The 15,841-nt window shown below is 36.6% G+C and overlaps 4 protein-coding genes across 5 annotated transcripts; 2 read left to right on the forward strand and 2 right to left on the reverse strand.

The window, feature by feature from the left end:
* Positions 1 to 26: 26 nt before the first annotated feature.
* Positions 27 to 4,474, reverse strand: lsm11 (LSM11, U7 small nuclear RNA associated). The gene is made up of 4 exons (XM_067387763.1): positions 3,869 to 4,474; positions 2,626 to 2,765; positions 2,441 to 2,524; positions 27 to 2,269 (listed from the first exon to the last, which is right to left on the reverse strand). Exons 1-4 carry the CDS (start codon positions 4,320 to 4,322, stop codon positions 1,958 to 1,960), a joined length of 990 nt encoding a protein of 329 aa, XP_067243864.1. The 5' UTR covers positions 4,323 to 4,474; the 3' UTR covers positions 27 to 1,957.
* A 1,508-nt stretch (positions 4,475 to 5,982) lies between these two features.
* Positions 5,983 to 8,240, forward strand: zbtb3 (zinc finger and BTB domain containing 3). Its single transcript, XM_067378222.1, has 2 exons — positions 5,983 to 6,375; positions 6,532 to 8,240. The coding sequence occupies exon 2, from the start codon at positions 6,545 to 6,547 to the stop codon at positions 8,231 to 8,233; it is 1,689 nt and encodes a 562-aa protein (XP_067234323.1). The 5' UTR covers positions 5,983 to 6,375; positions 6,532 to 6,544; the 3' UTR covers positions 8,234 to 8,240.
* Positions 8,241 to 10,094: 1,854 nt separating this feature from the next.
* rnaseh2c (ribonuclease H2, subunit C) lies at positions 10,095 to 11,921 on the reverse strand. The gene is made up of 6 exons (XM_067378332.1): positions 11,906 to 11,921; positions 11,624 to 11,780; positions 10,757 to 10,910; positions 10,562 to 10,674; positions 10,357 to 10,476; positions 10,095 to 10,235 (listed from the first exon to the last, which is right to left on the reverse strand). Exons 3-6 carry the CDS (start codon positions 10,908 to 10,910, stop codon positions 10,212 to 10,214), a joined length of 411 nt encoding a protein of 136 aa, XP_067234433.1. The 5' UTR covers positions 11,624 to 11,780; positions 11,906 to 11,921; the 3' UTR covers positions 10,095 to 10,211.
* Positions 11,922 to 12,000: 79 nt separating this feature from the next.
* trmt12 (tRNA methyltransferase 12 homolog) lies at positions 12,001 to 14,293 on the forward strand. Of its 2 annotated transcripts, XM_067378437.1 has the most exons (8): positions 12,001 to 12,175; positions 12,301 to 12,321; positions 12,432 to 12,600; positions 12,677 to 12,875; positions 13,033 to 13,183; positions 13,265 to 13,374; positions 13,455 to 13,612; positions 13,830 to 14,293. In XM_067378437.1, the coding sequence occupies exons 1-8, from the start codon at positions 12,114 to 12,116 to the stop codon at positions 14,205 to 14,207; spliced, it is 1,248 nt and encodes a 415-aa protein (XP_067234538.1). In that variant the 5' UTR covers positions 12,001 to 12,113; the 3' UTR covers positions 14,208 to 14,293. The 2 variants fall into 2 exon arrangements, with proteins under 2 accessions (XP_067234538.1, XP_067234612.1); XM_067378511.1 differs by lacking the exon at positions 12,301 to 12,321.
* The last annotated feature ends 1,548 nt before the right edge of the window (positions 14,294 to 15,841 follow it).

Below are 15,841 nucleotides of genomic sequence, written 5' to 3' on the forward strand. Positions count from 1 at the left end.
TGACTTCAAATGTTAACTTTGCATGCATTAATAGGATGAAAGCAGTACAGCCACATGTCCCATTTTCACTGGGTCCTTTGCCAGTGAACTTTTTAATTGGCGTAAAATTAATAAGTCACATTTGACTACTAAGGAACTTGAGCTTAATGTAGGAAAAGGAAACTGCTACAGTTCCAGTGTCTTATGTATAAGTTTTTAAATGCGTAGTGCAGAATGATTGAATCCTACCATTATTTTCTATATGTAACCTTACTTCAGAGTAGGGGTTGAACGACTTCAGATATTTTAAAGTCGAGTCGACTAGTCGATGATGACGTCATTAATGAACAAAAATGGAGCCGTTCACACAGCATTTTTCCATTCCAATGCGCTACTTTTCATTGTTTTTCTATGTAAATACATGCTAGACGGATGTGTTTTTTGCAGCATCTTGCGTATGACACGGCATTCTAAAAACGTGGCGTAATAATTTGAGCATTTGATTTATCATTTGAGCAGCTGTTTTGAGAGTTTGATTTATAATGTGATCAATTTTAGCATTTTAATTTTGGTAGGGAAAAACTTCCATACTCAAGTTCAAATCAGTTCAACTTTAAAAAAAAACACCTCGAGACCTTACATTTTCTCCCTATTCCACTGCCAAAGCAAAAATGCGTTCTATGAATGAGCTGAGACTGAATGCTGGTTGCCTTGTGCACAGCTATGGCATATGACAGCGCTGCCCACAAGCCTATTGTCCTACATACGTTTATTTTTATCAGATCTTTTATCTTTGGGTCGTTATTTTTCTCAACAGATTTCTGCTCGTTTTAAATCAGATACAGTTAAAGGTGGACTTCAAAGATTTTTTTATCCTGTTGTGCCTCTGTTGGCCATGATCAGCGATTAGTCGACGTCATGCTTAAAGCATCATGGCAGAGCGTTAGTCGATTAGTCTGTGCAACCCCTACTTCAGAATAGTTACTCTATTTACTTTCATCTGAACACGTGTTCCCCTAGCCAAATTGCTGGACTTTTCCTCATAAATATAGAGTGGTTAAAGATACTCATAGTTAAGCAAGCTGCGAATGACAATTAACATTTCTACTATTGAAAGTAGCCTATACTATTAAGTTGGGGAAATTAATTATTTCCTAAATTCTTGAGGATGAATACAACTAGAGCAATTCGAACAGCAGTTACTGTTTAAACCATAAGTGTCTGTTTTGTAACCATGATTAGTTGTATTAAGAAATATAGAACATCTTTATACAAGTGTTATAAGCATAAAATTACATAACGCATTTCAAATGGACATGTGACTGAGTAAATCACAAGGAACTAAGATTTTAATAGTGAATAGAAAGCGTTTTTATATTTCATGTGAGTAATGTGGGTAAGGCTAAGGGAAAATAGCATTCAAGCATGTCAAGACAAAAAGCCTTGAGTGCCACATGCAATTTCCAACCTCAAAAAGCTCAATTAACCCATTTGTACTATTTTATGAAATCCTTGGAGAAATCCAACTGCAATTTTTTTTACACTAAAAGAGATAAACGTCTAATAGAGTAGTCTTTGACATGAAAATAAGTGTGTTGATGGGCCATAGCGTTTTAGTGGGATTGATAGATTACTTTCATTTTACACAGCAGTGAAGAGAATATCAGTAATGATTTGTTAAATATTTTTCCATTTCCCCCTTGATAATTAATAAAATATATAACAAAAATAAGCCTGTGCAATCAATGTCCACACTTACAATGTATCAGTGTCTTACTTCCCCCTAGTGGTCATTCAAAGCAAAAACAAATAGTGTGTATTGAGGATGAGATAAAAAAAAAAAAAAAGTTTTTAACTCTACATTTAACATATTCATTTCGCCTGTTGATATACATATCAATATGATACACTCATATTACAAACCTTTTCATGGAGACTTCCGAAAAAAAAGTAAACTAATATTTCATAAGGACAATATTTAGTCCTGTTGTATGTTTACAAGAAGAACGTTTTCTCCTCGTATAAATAGCTGATTGACATGGCGCGTGTGCACTCTTCCATACTTCACTTGAGGCTTGCTTTCAGATTTCTGTGTCACTTTTGATGCACTCTTGTCTTTCTCAGAGAGTTCGGATCTTTCCTGGGTATGTTTGGGGTTGGTTCTCCTACCGGTTCGGTCTCCGAGTTGAGATGAACTACTGTATGGGTCTGACTTTAAGAGGTTATCTCCTCCTTTCCTCTCAACCGCACTGAGGGCCACAGTCTCTTGAACTTTCAGTTTTTCAAATAGCTGTAATAGAAAATTAAATTAGATTTATAAACAATATAATTATATTGAAGAATATGAAAAAAATACCAGCAAAAATATTAAATTCTTTAGTATAAACCAGTTTCTTTTTCTATTAACTAATATTTTTTATCAAGACTTGACATGGTTATTTAAAACATTCAAATGAATTACCCTTGTGACAGTAAGTGCCTTCTCATGATAAAGAGCTTGTCCCAAAAGAGGCTCCCTGAACGTTTCATCCACATCCACCATTGCCTGCCACCAAAAGAATCAGGAGGATAAAAAGAGAAATAAAAAAAATGGTACAAACATTTATTAGTAATGATAATAATAAGTAAAGATGCCTTAATACTTACCAGGTTCCAGAACTTATCGAATGCCACCACAAAGCCAGAACACACTCCCCGAAGCCCTTTAAAGGTCCGGATGTGAACTTTGACTCTGATTTTCTCCTGGACGCACCTATTGAGCTCTCCCAATGGACTGCCTTTATGCACTGCAAAGACAGACACAACCTAGTGAGCTAACCAGGGTTCCCACTCTTTCATGAACACCAGATTCAAGGACTTTTTAAAGCACCGTTTATTTTATATCAAGCACCTATCAAATTCACATCACATATGGAGCATCATGAAAGACCTCTTACAATACTTAACATTTTATCGTCCAATTGCATTTGCATCCATTTTTACCCGGAAGAGGCACATAATCAATTGTACGTTAATTTTGGAAATAAATTAAAACCGTTTGCAGCTTTCTTATCCCTAATGTTAACAATTATTCCACACTAGTTTTGGTTTTCATTTTTTATGAATCATTACTTGAGTAAAAACATTATAATAAAGATAATATTATAAAAATACATTTTGCAATTGAGTGAAAAAAAAAATTATATGGATCGTAATTGTGGCTTAAAGTCAGAATATATACAATATATTATAGAGATAAGCTTGCAATTCTGAGAAAAGAAAGTCAGAGAGATGTAAATGAGCACTTCTGAGGGAAAAAAAAAAATCAGAATTGCAATTTTTATATCACAATTCTGACTTTATAACTTTATAAGACTAAATTGTGACAATTGTGGCTTTATAATCACGCAATTTTGACTTTTTAAAGGGTTAGTTCACTCAAAAATGAAAATTCTGTCATCATGTATTCACCTTCAAGTTGTTCCAAACCTGTTTGAATTTCATTGTTCTGCTGAACACAAAGAAAGATATTTGGACGAATGTCAGTAACCAAACAGATCTCGCCCGCCCATTGACTAACTTACCATAGTAGGAAAAATAATTACTATGGTAAGTTAGTCAATGAGGGGGCGATATCTGTTTGGTTCCAAAACAAATATACTAGGACTAAGAGGGGCGTGTTATAATTTTCACAAAATGTATTTCAAATTTAATTCAAGCACTTTCAAGGACCAATATTTGTTTTCAAGTACTTTCCAGGCCTTGAATTCATGTGTCTGAAATCCAAGTCGTGGGAACCCTGGCTATTGTCACCTCACCTTCACAGAACTGCCCTACAGCACTTTTTGTTGTGAACCCACAGTTCAGTGTTTGCTATCTTGTGACATATACAGTAAAGAGAGAAACATACGTGGCATTCTGGTAAGCACATTTTTGGCCGCTTTTCGCTGTCGAGGCGGTCGTTTGACTCCGCTTCCCTCTCCCTCCTCCTCCTCAACCGGGTTGTTCACCATGAGTTTCTTCAGCCTCTCTATCCTCTCCGGGTCTGCTTTACCTTTCTGTGCTTTTCGGAGTCTTTTCTCCACATTTTCGGGTTTCGCTCGGCCTCGACCGCCTTTCATAAAGCTCTCATATTCTGCGATGTTATTAAAACACTTGATATTGGGGTAAGGCAGTGGCACTTGTGGGGAATATAGAGCGAGTAAGGGGTCAAACTTATCCGAACTGATGTCCAACTTAGTTTTGATATCATCTTCGTCAGTCTCTAGTTTTTGGTCGGAAGTCTCGGTAGGGATTTGCTGGTCAGATGTTTGGGAAGGTGCTGAACATCGCCCACTTTCCGACTCTCTCTCACTCTCCTCCATTTTTGAATGAGCCGCAGACAGTGCGGAGAATCATGGGTAACTTTTCAGTGTGTGAAGCTATCTTTTTTTTTACAGTCTATGGAAGCTACCGATGAAAACCCATAGACATATATACGTAGACGCCTCATGACGTGCTGGAGCGTGATCCAGCGTCGCCGCCATATTGGTTGGGTCTCTCCACTCAACGCTAGCACCAGAGTCAACGGAGAGCGAGTAATTATGCCCATATTTTGTGCAGCTTACGGTTGCAATAACCGACGCAGTATTGATACCAGATCGCATGGGATTACATTTCACAAGTAAGATTGAACAACGATTTAGGTTATTTTACCATTTATAAAATTATAAATGAGTGAGTGTGAAATAAATTCAAATGAACAATCAAACTTGTTTCTTTATTAAAATATAAAATTCATTCATTTATACATTTATCAATATGCCATAGCCTACCATATGTCTTTGTTAAAGAGCGTAATACAAAGTCTTTCAACATGAAAGCAGAATTTTTCAATGTGTGACAGCGTCCTGTATCATAACTAAGTCTCTGCCGTTTGTAACAAACCAAACCGTGTGAAAATCCGGTAAAAACTCGGGGAGTTATGATTATAGTAGTTGAGGATACATCTTCCTCAGTAGAAATAAATGCGGGGGGCGGCGCATTGGGGACCCATCCAAGATGGCGCCGCGCTGATACGTCCGCTCCAATAGGCAGCGTCAGTCTATGAGGCGTCTACGTATATTATGTCTATGTGAAAACCAGCGATGACGTCAAATTTACCAGAGCCGTTGAAAAATTAGGCTACGTTTACTACTACTACTACTAATAATAAAAAAGTAGGCTACGTTTACTAAAATAAATAATTAAATAAATAAAACAAAATTAAAAAGTAGGCTACGTTTACGTTGTTAGTAAAATGTTTTTACTATTGGTAAAAGGGTTATTATAGTTAAAACTAAAACCATTAAATAATTTTGTTACTTTAAATAAACGTTACCTGAAATAAAATAAAACAATAAAAAATATTAAACTAGTTTTGTTTCAGCACGTTGCCAAGTCAAAATTTGTCATTTTCATTTAGTTTACCTATGTACTAAATTACTAAAACTGAAATAAAAATTAATAAAGTAAAAAAAAAAAACAATAACTAATAAAATGACTAAAACACAGCAAAATTAGTAAAAATGTAACTGTAAATATAAAATTCAAAATTAATTCAAAATTGAATAAAACCTATAATAGAAATGTAATGAATCTAAAATAACTTTCATAAATAATAGAAAATAAAATGTCTCTTTAACAAATGATTAAATAGCTAAATTGAAGTTAATACGCCTAATATAATAATTTATTAATTGTTTTCATTATTTGTATTCTTAGTCCTATAATTTATTTAAATATTATTTCTATTTCCTTATCTATGTATGTACTCTGAGCTCCCACAACGAATGGCGAATAAAGCTCATCTGATTAATAATAATAATAACAATGAAAAAAGATAATGTTAAACATCATGTTAATTTAACCTATGTTTTATTTTAGATTACAATTTTCTTTGCTGCTGCTTCCGCTTTCCTCTTCCTCCCCGTCAGTAGGTGGCAGAGCACACTTGTACATACAAACTGAACATACTACACGTAGAAGTGTGTGTTCGTGATGTATTGTCCTAAAGGAAAACATTTCCGTATCGCGTGTACGTTTTAAAAATCCACACAATTAGTCATCACTTACAGAGAATCAATAAACCACTGGTTGCCCTCTTGGCTAGAAGATATTTTAAGGATATGTGGCACGCTTCCGATATTATGTTACGGTGCTTCGGAGAAGGTTTGCTTTACTAACCCACCATAGAAAGATGCGTGAAGAATACCCGAAGATAATGAATTAGTTTGTATTAAATCAGGATTGAAGTATATACATTTACTGGAATGGATTAGTGAGCAACTGGTGATGTCAAGAGAATGTCAGTGGATCAATAATGCAAAAATGATGGTGCTTCAAATGAGCAGATCTTAAAGTGGACGCGGGGATTTTGTCAGCACTCTGGACATTTCTGTAAGAAACATTTAATCTTAGCAAGAAGTAGATGCTAATATTGTGAATTATCATATTATTATAAATATTTTATTGAAATATAGCATGCACAAACTGTTTATTAACAATACAACACATCTTCTGGAGAATAACATTAATGAACACAATTTTTACTAGGTTTTTAGTAGAAATGGAGTTTCCAGGACATAGTCAGCAGCTCTTGGCCAGCCTGCGCTCTCAGCGTCTGCAAGGTTTCCTATGTGACTGCACCGTGCAGGTCGGCCAGACTCGTTTCGGAGCCCATCGTGCAGTTTTGGCCTCTTTCTCCCCTTTCTTCCATATGTTTTACTCAGATCAGTCAATGGGAAATACCAGCACAGTCAACGGAGGTCCACAAAGAGACACAGTCACTATTAATGGAGATATCGTGACCCCTCAAGCCTTCGGACTCCTTCTTGATTTCATGTATGAAGGAGTACTGCAATTAGCAACCCACCCCCCTCCTGAGGACGTGCTCGCTGCAGCCAGCTTCTTACATATGAATGATGTGGTGCGAGTTTGTAAGAGAAGACTTCAGGGTCGAGGATTGGCTGAGGCGGATAGCACAAGAGTAGAAGTTGGAGGAAATGAGCCTGCTAAACCTGGAGGGCCTGACGGCTCGCCTGGAGAAGACGTACCTGGTGCAGAAACAGGAAGAGATGGAGGACTAGCACATTGTCATCAGTCGAGTCAACAAATGTCACTTTATAGTGATACCAAGGCTGAAACACTAGCAGGGATGGCTAACCTCCTCACACAAAGCGTGGAGAGTTCAGAGATGGCAGACACTACCCAACCAGGAATGGACTCGCAACCAGCTGTTTCTAATTCTTGTGCAGGACCATCCACATATCATTCTTCACCTAGACCTGACAAAACAAGAATATCGGCACGGTCTGCTAGCCTTGAATCTGCTCTTTCGAGTCCGTGTAGTACGACAGAACTAATTCAGACAGAGACTCAACCTGTTGTAGCCACTGCCGTGGCTCTGAGCAGCGTGGACAACACCAGCCCTGCCCAAGAGCATGTTTTCATGCAGACTCAAACACTAAAGCTCCAAGTTCAGAATAAAAGTACTGGAAATCCAGGGTCATCACAGAACATTCAGAGCCAAAATGAAAGGAGACATGAGAACACTTCGTCCAACACAAGTAGCATGCGAATTAAGCGTAAGCCTTCGCGAAATTTTAGGGGAGGAAGTCTTTCGCAAAATTCAGGGGAGGAAAATGAAGAGAGCGTCGAAGTGAAAGTAGAGGCCATTGTGATTTCTGATGAAGAGTCTGAGGATCCAGATGAGATGGTGGACATGGATAATGGCCCAAGGATAAATGAAGATTTAGATGATGGGGAAGATTATGATGACAGCAACCATGATGTCGAGGAGCTCACCGATACTCAATTTATTCCGGCACACCCATTAATTCATCTTCCCCATCAAGAACCCCTTTCTTTCCCTCCTTCACCACAAGGTCGAAATCCTTCTGCAACCGAAACCGGCGGCTTGCAGTCGTCCCTTTTTCCTGCCAATTCCCAGCCGGAGCAACAGACCATGTACCTCGAGGATTTTCAGGACTCGCTTGGGAGTTACATGGAGGATGTGCCTACTTGTAACACTTGCGGAAAGACCTTTTCCTGTGCTTACACCCTGAGGAGACACGCCATTGTGCATACCAGGGAACGGCCCTATGAGTGCAGCTACTGTTACCGCAGTTACACACAGTCTGGAGACTTGTACAGGCACATCAGAAAGGCACATGATCACGGCCTGCCAGTCAAACGCAGCAGAGTTGAGTCAGATCCACCACCATCACCGCCCCCTCCTCATCCACCCCAAACGTAGCCACAATCTTCTTAACAGGTCATATAGACACAAAATCCTGCTTAAGGCTTTTGCAAATGTCACAAAATCATAAACTCTATACTCAAACGTCTATACATTTGTGGCTCATCCCTCAAAACAGCAAAAGCTTTGGAAGGGAATCCACTTGACTGCTTCCATGCCATATACAAACAGAACCAATATAACAAAAACAAGATTTTTGTTGTAAATTCACTAGTTATACATGTTCTTGATATTTTTAATGTTGCACAACCTGGTTTTAATATTCATTTGTAAAGTAAATTGTTTTTATAAAAAGATAAGTACATTTGACTTGACCAAGAGTGGTTCCAGCACACAGGCCAAGTATATTGAAACCTTTTAATAATTCATTGCCATTTAAAATGTTGTTTTTGGTACTGTAGATGCTATACAAAGAAATAAGCATTTAAGTGCCCCTATTATGCTTTTTCGAATATTACCTTTCAATTCCACTCTAACTTCCTGGTACATACTTATGTAACAATGTAAAATATTTTGCATAATGCCAGCCTATGGTCTTAATTGGCTGCCCGTGAACGACATCTATTCTGACTCGCCCTCAAACACTGTAGTAGCTGAGGTCTGGAAGAGTTTGGTTTGTGTTGGTGATGTGTCGAAAATACGCTGTTTAAACTTAAAATGGATGAGGACTCGCACTGGAATTGATACAGAAAATCTGTCACCATTGTTCGTATCACTGTATCGAGCGCTGAGGAAACCTCCAGAGCTGAAATTCAGATATGGTAATAAGCATTTCTGATACACACTGTAAGCGGTAAACCAATCACAACAGACTGGGCCGTCTGACCAATCAGAGTAAGCTTGCGGAAAGGAGGGGTTTAGAGAGACTGAATCTTCGAGCAAACCGTTTTCAGACCCTTTGAGAAATAAGGTGATGTACAATGTATATTAAGAGAAAATGTGTTTTTTGAACTTGGATACATGTAAACTTGTTGTAGGAGACCTTCAAAACAAAATTAGAAACTGTTAAAATAGCATAATAGGGGCACTTTATGATCCATTAGAGCAGATAAATTACTGTATCACTACAACAAAGAGTTTTGCCGTGTATGTGTATTGTGCATTTTTGTGTGAGAATGAAAGATGGTGAAACATTTTTACAGGTACTATGAATTAAAACCAGCTTTCAGTGCTTTTGGGATCGGCCCATTTATTTGTTGTAAAATATGTTGAGAACTACATTACAATTCAAAGTTTTGGATCAGAAAAAAATCTTTTCATTAAATTATTTTATTCATGATGGACACATTAAAATGCTCAAAAGTGACAGTAAAGACATTAATAATGTAACAAATTATTTCTATTTTAAATAAATTATTTCCTTTTGAACTTTGTTCACTAAATAATCCTGAAAAAGTGTATAATGTTTTCCACACAAAAACTCAACTGTTTTCAACATTGTTAGTAATACATTTTTCTATAATAAGCAGCAAATCAGCATATTAAAATAAATTCTGAAGGATCATGTGACACTGAAGACTGGAGTAATGGCTGCTGAATATTCAGCTTTGCTGTCACAGGAGTAAATTACATTTTAAAATAGAAATAGATTACTGTTTTTACTGTATTTTTGATCAATTAAATGCAGTCTTGGTGAGCAGAAACGTACAAAAAAAAAAAAAAAATCTTACTGACCCCAAAAGTTCGAACGGTATTGTATATCAGATCAAAATGTATCAGTTACTGATAAATAATGGCCAAATATATGGCAAAAGTACAAGTTTGGACAAGGGAAAACAATAAAATAAGACTTTAATAGTTAGTCGTATTAAATTGTGACATTCAAACTTCAATATCAGTTTGGTAAAAATGGTGCTCAATACCACAGCCCAGCGGGTTAGTTGTTTTGACTTCCAGCAAAGAACAATTTTCACATTTGTTTAACTGTAACAATGTACTTAAGAAGCAGGTATCCACAATAAAACAATGTCCATTATTAGTCGTCTACTGGTCCATGAATCTGCAGAAAAAGATATTGATTCCGAAGTTAATACTTTATAGATTTTAATTCAGTTGGGAGAAAATGGTTTTTAGTTTCAGATTCTAAATATGTAAATAAGTGGTTATCAAGAGCTACTCACTGCCTCTGCTAGCTGAGGCCATGCCATAGCCATCACAACTCCATCATCGGATGTGGGAGGCGTCTCCAAGTTCCAGTATGTGAAATTATGGAACACTGAAGAAACTTTAACTATTCTGTCCTAAAAGAAAAAAAAAGAAAGAGTAAATATTGTTATTTAGAAATTCTTATCTGTGAATTCTAAAGAAAAGTGCAGGTCAGGTCACCTCTTGATCAGATGCAGGCTTTTGGACCTCTTTCAGCACTAGTCCGGTGTATCCTTGTGGACAATTCAATTCCTGACCCTTCAGCCCCCGACCTCTGAATGACACAGTTGTTTCTGCAAAGCACAATGTTATCATTATTGGGTGGAGAGCTTTAACATGTTTTATTATTGAGTCATTCACTGGTATTTGACTAACCATGTTTGCGCTCCTTCACAGTGGGATTAAAGTACTTGAAGACTTTAGCAGGTCCATCATGCTCTATTTCACAAGGTAACAGGTGGATCTGTGGTTTGTCAGCTTCTTTGAGGGAATCAAGCCGGATAGCTGTCACACAACTGTTTGCTGACATCTAGTAAAACAAATTATGTTAGACACAGGTGACTAGGTTTGAACTTCCTTATATAAGAGAGACCAGCGCTGCGTTTCCCACAAGCATCCCAAGCCAATAGATTATAAAACAATTGCCACCAATGTAGTCTACGATCAACTTGGCTCACAATGAGTTTGAGAAACGCAGCTGGTTACAGTAAAACATTCATAAGTGGCTTTGTACATTTATGAACAATAAAAACACACTGGCATACATTCGTCAGAGGAGACTTAAATTTATATAATGTGTTAAATAAAACATTTGTTGGCCAAAACGATGGTTTAGTATTATTGTAAGTTACCTAATATTTTACATTAGTTTAATTAACTCTTTTGTGTTTCATGCTTTGCTGAAAACCCTATTAAAAGCAGTTCAATGACAAAACTTCGGTTATACCTTTAACATTCCTATTTTGACTCGTTTCTTTTTCTCGAAATGGCAATACATTAAATGCTAGTGGAAGAACGATTAACTATTTATACATTTGTATTATTAAAAGAAGATTTTTAATATTTAGAGAATAGAGAATTAACGTTCCAAAGTTGAGTTTCATAAAAAAAGATATTATACAATAAAATATCCTCAGACACAACGTTTGAAGAAAAAGCAATGTATATCAATGTTATCTCTGTAAACTTGTAAAATGGATATATAATTTCCTACATCTAGAACTTCTGAAGTAAATATCTTACCTCGCTCGTTTTCTACACTGTTTATAAAATGTCACATGGGAAAGCTGCGTTTACTGTGATTGGACGCGCTGTATTTCTTCGTCAACACGCGGATGTTTTTCGCGGTAAAATCCAAAGTATTCTGCCATCTACCGTTTCGCTGGTGTAGGATGATGAGCTTGGAAAAAACAGTATTAATGAATAACTTTTACAAAAAGACAGTATTATTTCATAACTTTTACAATTGCAATGCCCATGAAACACATAGAGAGTAACATATACACAACATAACTTTTTACTAACCTCACATCATATGCACTACAAGTGCAACACTCATAATGTTCCTACTAGGAACTCGCAACCAACTAGGAACGACATTTTTTAAAGGCGAATGTGTCTCCTCCTTGATATCCAGTATTCATGTTTAATTAAATACGGTTTTGATGGGCCCTCTTTTTAGTTTAGTTGATAGTTACTTAGATAATACATTTTGATGATTTTCTAATGCCTCATGTGGAAAATGGATGTAATTCCGTGTTTAAAAGTGCCGCAGCGTCATGCACAACTGTACAGGTAGGCTGCAAACAAATAGTTGGTTTCTATGGCATATTTTCCTTAACTAGCATTCTTGGTTTTCAAACATTAATGGGTTATACTGTAATTATCAAAATAAAGTGTTTCTTTATGCTTATATTAAGAAAGGTCCATGAAACTTCCAAGTGAGTAAAACATAAGTGGCTGTCATTTTAAAACCAGTTATCTTGAACAGTTTTATACGTTTCTGTGTCTATTTTGATATCTTGCTGATGTGTTAACATACATTTTTCAGAAAATACCTACTGTCACAAGGTGTACTGGACCGCAAGTACTGTGCACAGAAACACTCAGATGAGACTGTAACACTTCCAGTCCTAGCAGCTTTTCTGGCACAGCTTGACCTGGTGGCACTAAAGGAACATGTTGCACAGGACAGCTTTTGTGAAATTGTTGATATACAGGTAGGTAAGCACTTAAAAGAGATGTTTGCACCAAAGTCACTGAACATCTGAATGTCAGTATACCTGCTTTTTTTAGGCTCCTCCATTATCAAAGAAGGACAAAGTTAAATCTTTCCATAAGAGGCTTGCAGAGACCGCACAGTCCTTGCTGGTTTCTAAAGGGGAAACATGGAGTGAGGATCTGGAGAGAGACATTCCTAGCCAATGGCAATGCCACGGAGATCTTGTACTGTTTAGTGAAGGCTGCTTCACTAATGAAATATGGAAAGAAATTGGTAGGTGATAATGAATCTCAGACCCTCTGTAGGTCCAGTTTTGTATGTAAAATAATTAGATTGTACATCCTTATAGTATATTTCATAGTAATTGACTAAAATGTCTGCTTACATGCAAAATATTTTAAAGTATGTTCTCACTTTTTATTTGTTTTAGGATCTGAATTCTGGACTGCAGTCGCCCTGACGCTGGGAGTCAAACGTTTAGCACAAATTAAAAAAATTTCCCATGATGGTTACCGCACACCAATAGTGACAATGCTTTTAGGAGACAGCAGCTATGTAACACACATCGATAACCACATTAGGTAACCCATATGTTGCCATATTATAAGAAGAAATAAATCTCAGTTTATTAAATGAATATTAAGATTAGTCTGAAATTTCAGGTACGAGTTTGATGTCACCAAGTGCATGTTCTCTTCTGGGAATATCACAGAGAAGCTCAGAATAGCCTCCTTTGACTGCATTGGAGAGACTGTGGTTGACTTATATGCAGGTAAAAGCAATGCAATGTGTTTACCATTTCAGAGTTGGAATGATTTTTATCACCTGACCATATTTTACTCCAATGTCTAGGGATTGGCTACTTCACTCTTCCTTATCTGGTACATGCTAAGGCTGCGTATGTGCATGCCTGTGAATGGAACCCAGATGCGGTAAAGGCTCTTCAAAGAAATCTACAGATCAACAGTGTGTCAGACCGCTGCACTATCCATCAAGGAGACAACAGACAGGTGAGGATAACAGCTTTTAGATACAAATGTGCTGATTGTCATTATCTTAAGTTCACCTATTAATATTACAGATTTTTTTATTTTTGTTGTGGGTTCATGGGTAACAGACAGCATATATTTTTCTCATTATGTGAATATTCCATATCTGGAACTAAAATAAATGCTATTCCATGTATTTGGTCAGTTGAATAAATAAACATTTGCACATCCTTTTTAGCTTTCTTTGAGTGATCTTGCTGATCGTGTGAATTTGGGCCTCATACCAAGTTCAGAGGAGGGTTGGCCAGTGGCATGTCGTCTGCTAAAGAGAGGGACTGGAGGAATACTGCATATTCACCACAATGTCACAACACCTTTGCACCATAAACCACCTGAACATTCATCTGCTATAGATGTTAATAAAGGCTCTTCGAACCAGAGAGATATGCAAGTATGGACTGCCTGGGCTTCAGACACAGCCGGACGCATCTGTACGCTGTTGTTAGACATCACCGGAAACGAATGGAAGACAAATATCAAGCATATTGAGCATGTCAAAACATACGCACCACATATCAGTCATGTAGTTCTGGACTTAGAGTGTAAACCTCTCTGACAAACACATCTACTAATGTGTAAAGTTGTTTTTGTTTAGACCCTCTGTCTATAATTAGCTGGAGTCAATCTAACCCTCTGATTGCTTTTTCCACATCTATTTTTTTTTTTTATTGAAATGCAAAATGTTTTAAGTGTTTTGTAATCATTTTAAATAAATAATAATAAAAAAACCTTTAAAATCTGGTGACAGAGATTCATAATGTATCATCTAAGAACAACAACAATTATTTTACAAGACACCTTCAATGTTTATTTTATTTACCGATATATTACATTTCCCCAATACCAACAAATTATTGTGTAATATACGCTACCCAGCAGTTTTGGGTCGGTAATAGTTTTTTAAATGTTAAATTAAGTCTAAAAGGCTGCATTGATTTTTACTGAATACAGTAAAAAAATTGTGTGAAATGTTGCATTTTGAAAGAACAGTTTTCTATTTTAATATATTGTTAAAATGTTTTTTTTTTTTTTTGGTGTGACGGCAAAGCTGAATTTACAGCAGCCATTACCCCAGTCTTCAGTGTCACTCCATACTTTGGAAATAATTTCTTAAATAACATTTCTTATTATTATCAATGTAGAAAACGGTTGTGCTGATTTTTTTCCCCCCTGGAAACCGTGATACATTTTCTTCAGGATTCTTTGAATAATATAAAGTTCAAAGGAACAGGATTTAAATGTTTTGTAACATTATAAGTGTTTTATAAAGTTATTTTATGTGAGTAATGTCTGGTCACTGATTGGTCCCTGATCAACCAATCACAATGAAGATACAACCCCAAACTTAAATGGTTAGTTCACTCAAAAATGAAATTTCTGTCATTAAGTTCTCACCCTCTTGGACACAAATTAAGATATGTTTTATAGGCTATGATCAGAGGGTTTCTGAAGCACACATAGGCAGCAACGCCATTGCACCTTTTGAGGTCCAGAAAAGTAGTAAAGTAAAGACTATTGCTGCGTCCCAATTCGCCTACTTATACTACGCCCTAAAAGTATGTACTCTTTCTGTGAACAAAAAGTACTTACTTTTGAGTGTGTAGCAAAAGAGTAGACAAGCTTTGGGACATACTATCACGTCATACAATCGCGTCTTTTCTCTCTGTCGCATCCTGTCACCATAAACTGGCTTGTCAATCATCTTACATCCTCCACATTTCATTTAGCTAATTTCCTGCCGTATCAGAGAGAAATGCAGAACGTTGATCTGCAGTCGCGAGTCTTTCATGTGGAGAACTCTTATTAATGCATAATGATGCATTTAAAAGTTAATGGCCATTCGGATATTTATAAAAGTCCACATTGGTTTTGCAGATGAAAAATAACACAGATAACATTAAATAAATATTTTCTATCAGGTTGAACTGATTATTAGTCACTCAAACCTCTCAGCGTTGATCGCGCATATCAGCCATGTTTTGTAGTTTTTTAACACCTTACTCGTGTTTGTAGTTCCGAACTTAATCCTCGTCCAACGCAGGTTGTGGGCAATATTAGCCTTTATAGTGTGCACGGATCCACACTTCCAAAATCTACCGGAAATAGTAGACCATCTGGGGACTTTTGGCATACTCTTTTCAACACACTATGCTTTGGGACACACTTATTTTAATCTCACATACTATTTGG

This window comes from Chanodichthys erythropterus, chromosome 1, assembly GCF_024489055.1.
Source record: "Chanodichthys erythropterus isolate Z2021 chromosome 1, ASM2448905v1, whole genome shotgun sequence".
In the NCBI taxonomy this organism is placed as follows: Eukaryota; Metazoa; Chordata; class Actinopteri; order Cypriniformes; family Xenocyprididae; genus Chanodichthys; species Chanodichthys erythropterus.

What these genes read in the sequence shown, in the direction of transcription:
- rnaseh2c (XM_067378332.1), bottom strand. Translation starts at nt 10,910, where the DNA reads ATGTCAGCAAACAGTTGTGTGACAGCTATCCGGCTTGATTCCCTCAAA. An exon ending in TGTGAAGGAGCGCAAACATG is followed by an intron (nt 10,675 to 10,756) that starts GTTAGTCAAATA and finishes TGTGCTTTGCAG; the next exon opens with AAACAACTGTGTCATTCAGA. An exon ending in AGCCTGCATCTGATCAAGAG is followed by an intron (nt 10,477 to 10,561) that starts GTGACCTGACCT and finishes TTTTTCTTTTAG; the next exon opens with GACAGAATAGTTAAAGTTTC.
- trmt12 (XM_067378437.1), top strand. Translation starts at nt 12,114, where the DNA reads ATGTGGAAAATGGATGTAATTCCGTGTTTAAAAGTGCCGCAGCGTCAT. An exon ending in GTGAAATTGTTGATATACAG is followed by an intron (nt 12,601 to 12,676) that starts GTAGGTAAGCAC and finishes TGCTTTTTTTAG; the next exon opens with GCTCCTCCATTATCAAAGAA. An exon ending in TGTGGTTGACTTATATGCAG is followed by an intron (nt 13,375 to 13,454) that starts GTAAAAGCAATG and finishes TCCAATGTCTAG; the next exon opens with GGATTGGCTACTTCACTCTT.
- zbtb3 (XM_067378222.1), top strand. Translation starts at nt 6,545, where the DNA reads ATGGAGTTTCCAGGACATAGTCAGCAGCTCTTGGCCAGCCTGCGCTCT.
- lsm11 (XM_067387763.1), bottom strand. Translation starts at nt 4,322, where the DNA reads ATGGAGGAGAGTGAGAGAGAGTCGGAAAGTGGGCGATGTTCAGCACCT. An exon ending in TGTGCTTACCAGAATGCCAC is followed by an intron (nt 2,766 to 3,868) that starts GTATGTTTCTCT and finishes CTGTCTTTGCAG; the next exon opens with TGCATAAAGGCAGTCCATTG. An exon ending in AGGCACTTACTGTCACAAGG is followed by an intron (nt 2,270 to 2,440) that starts GTAATTCATTTG and finishes TTTCTATTACAG; the next exon opens with CTATTTGAAAAACTGAAAGT.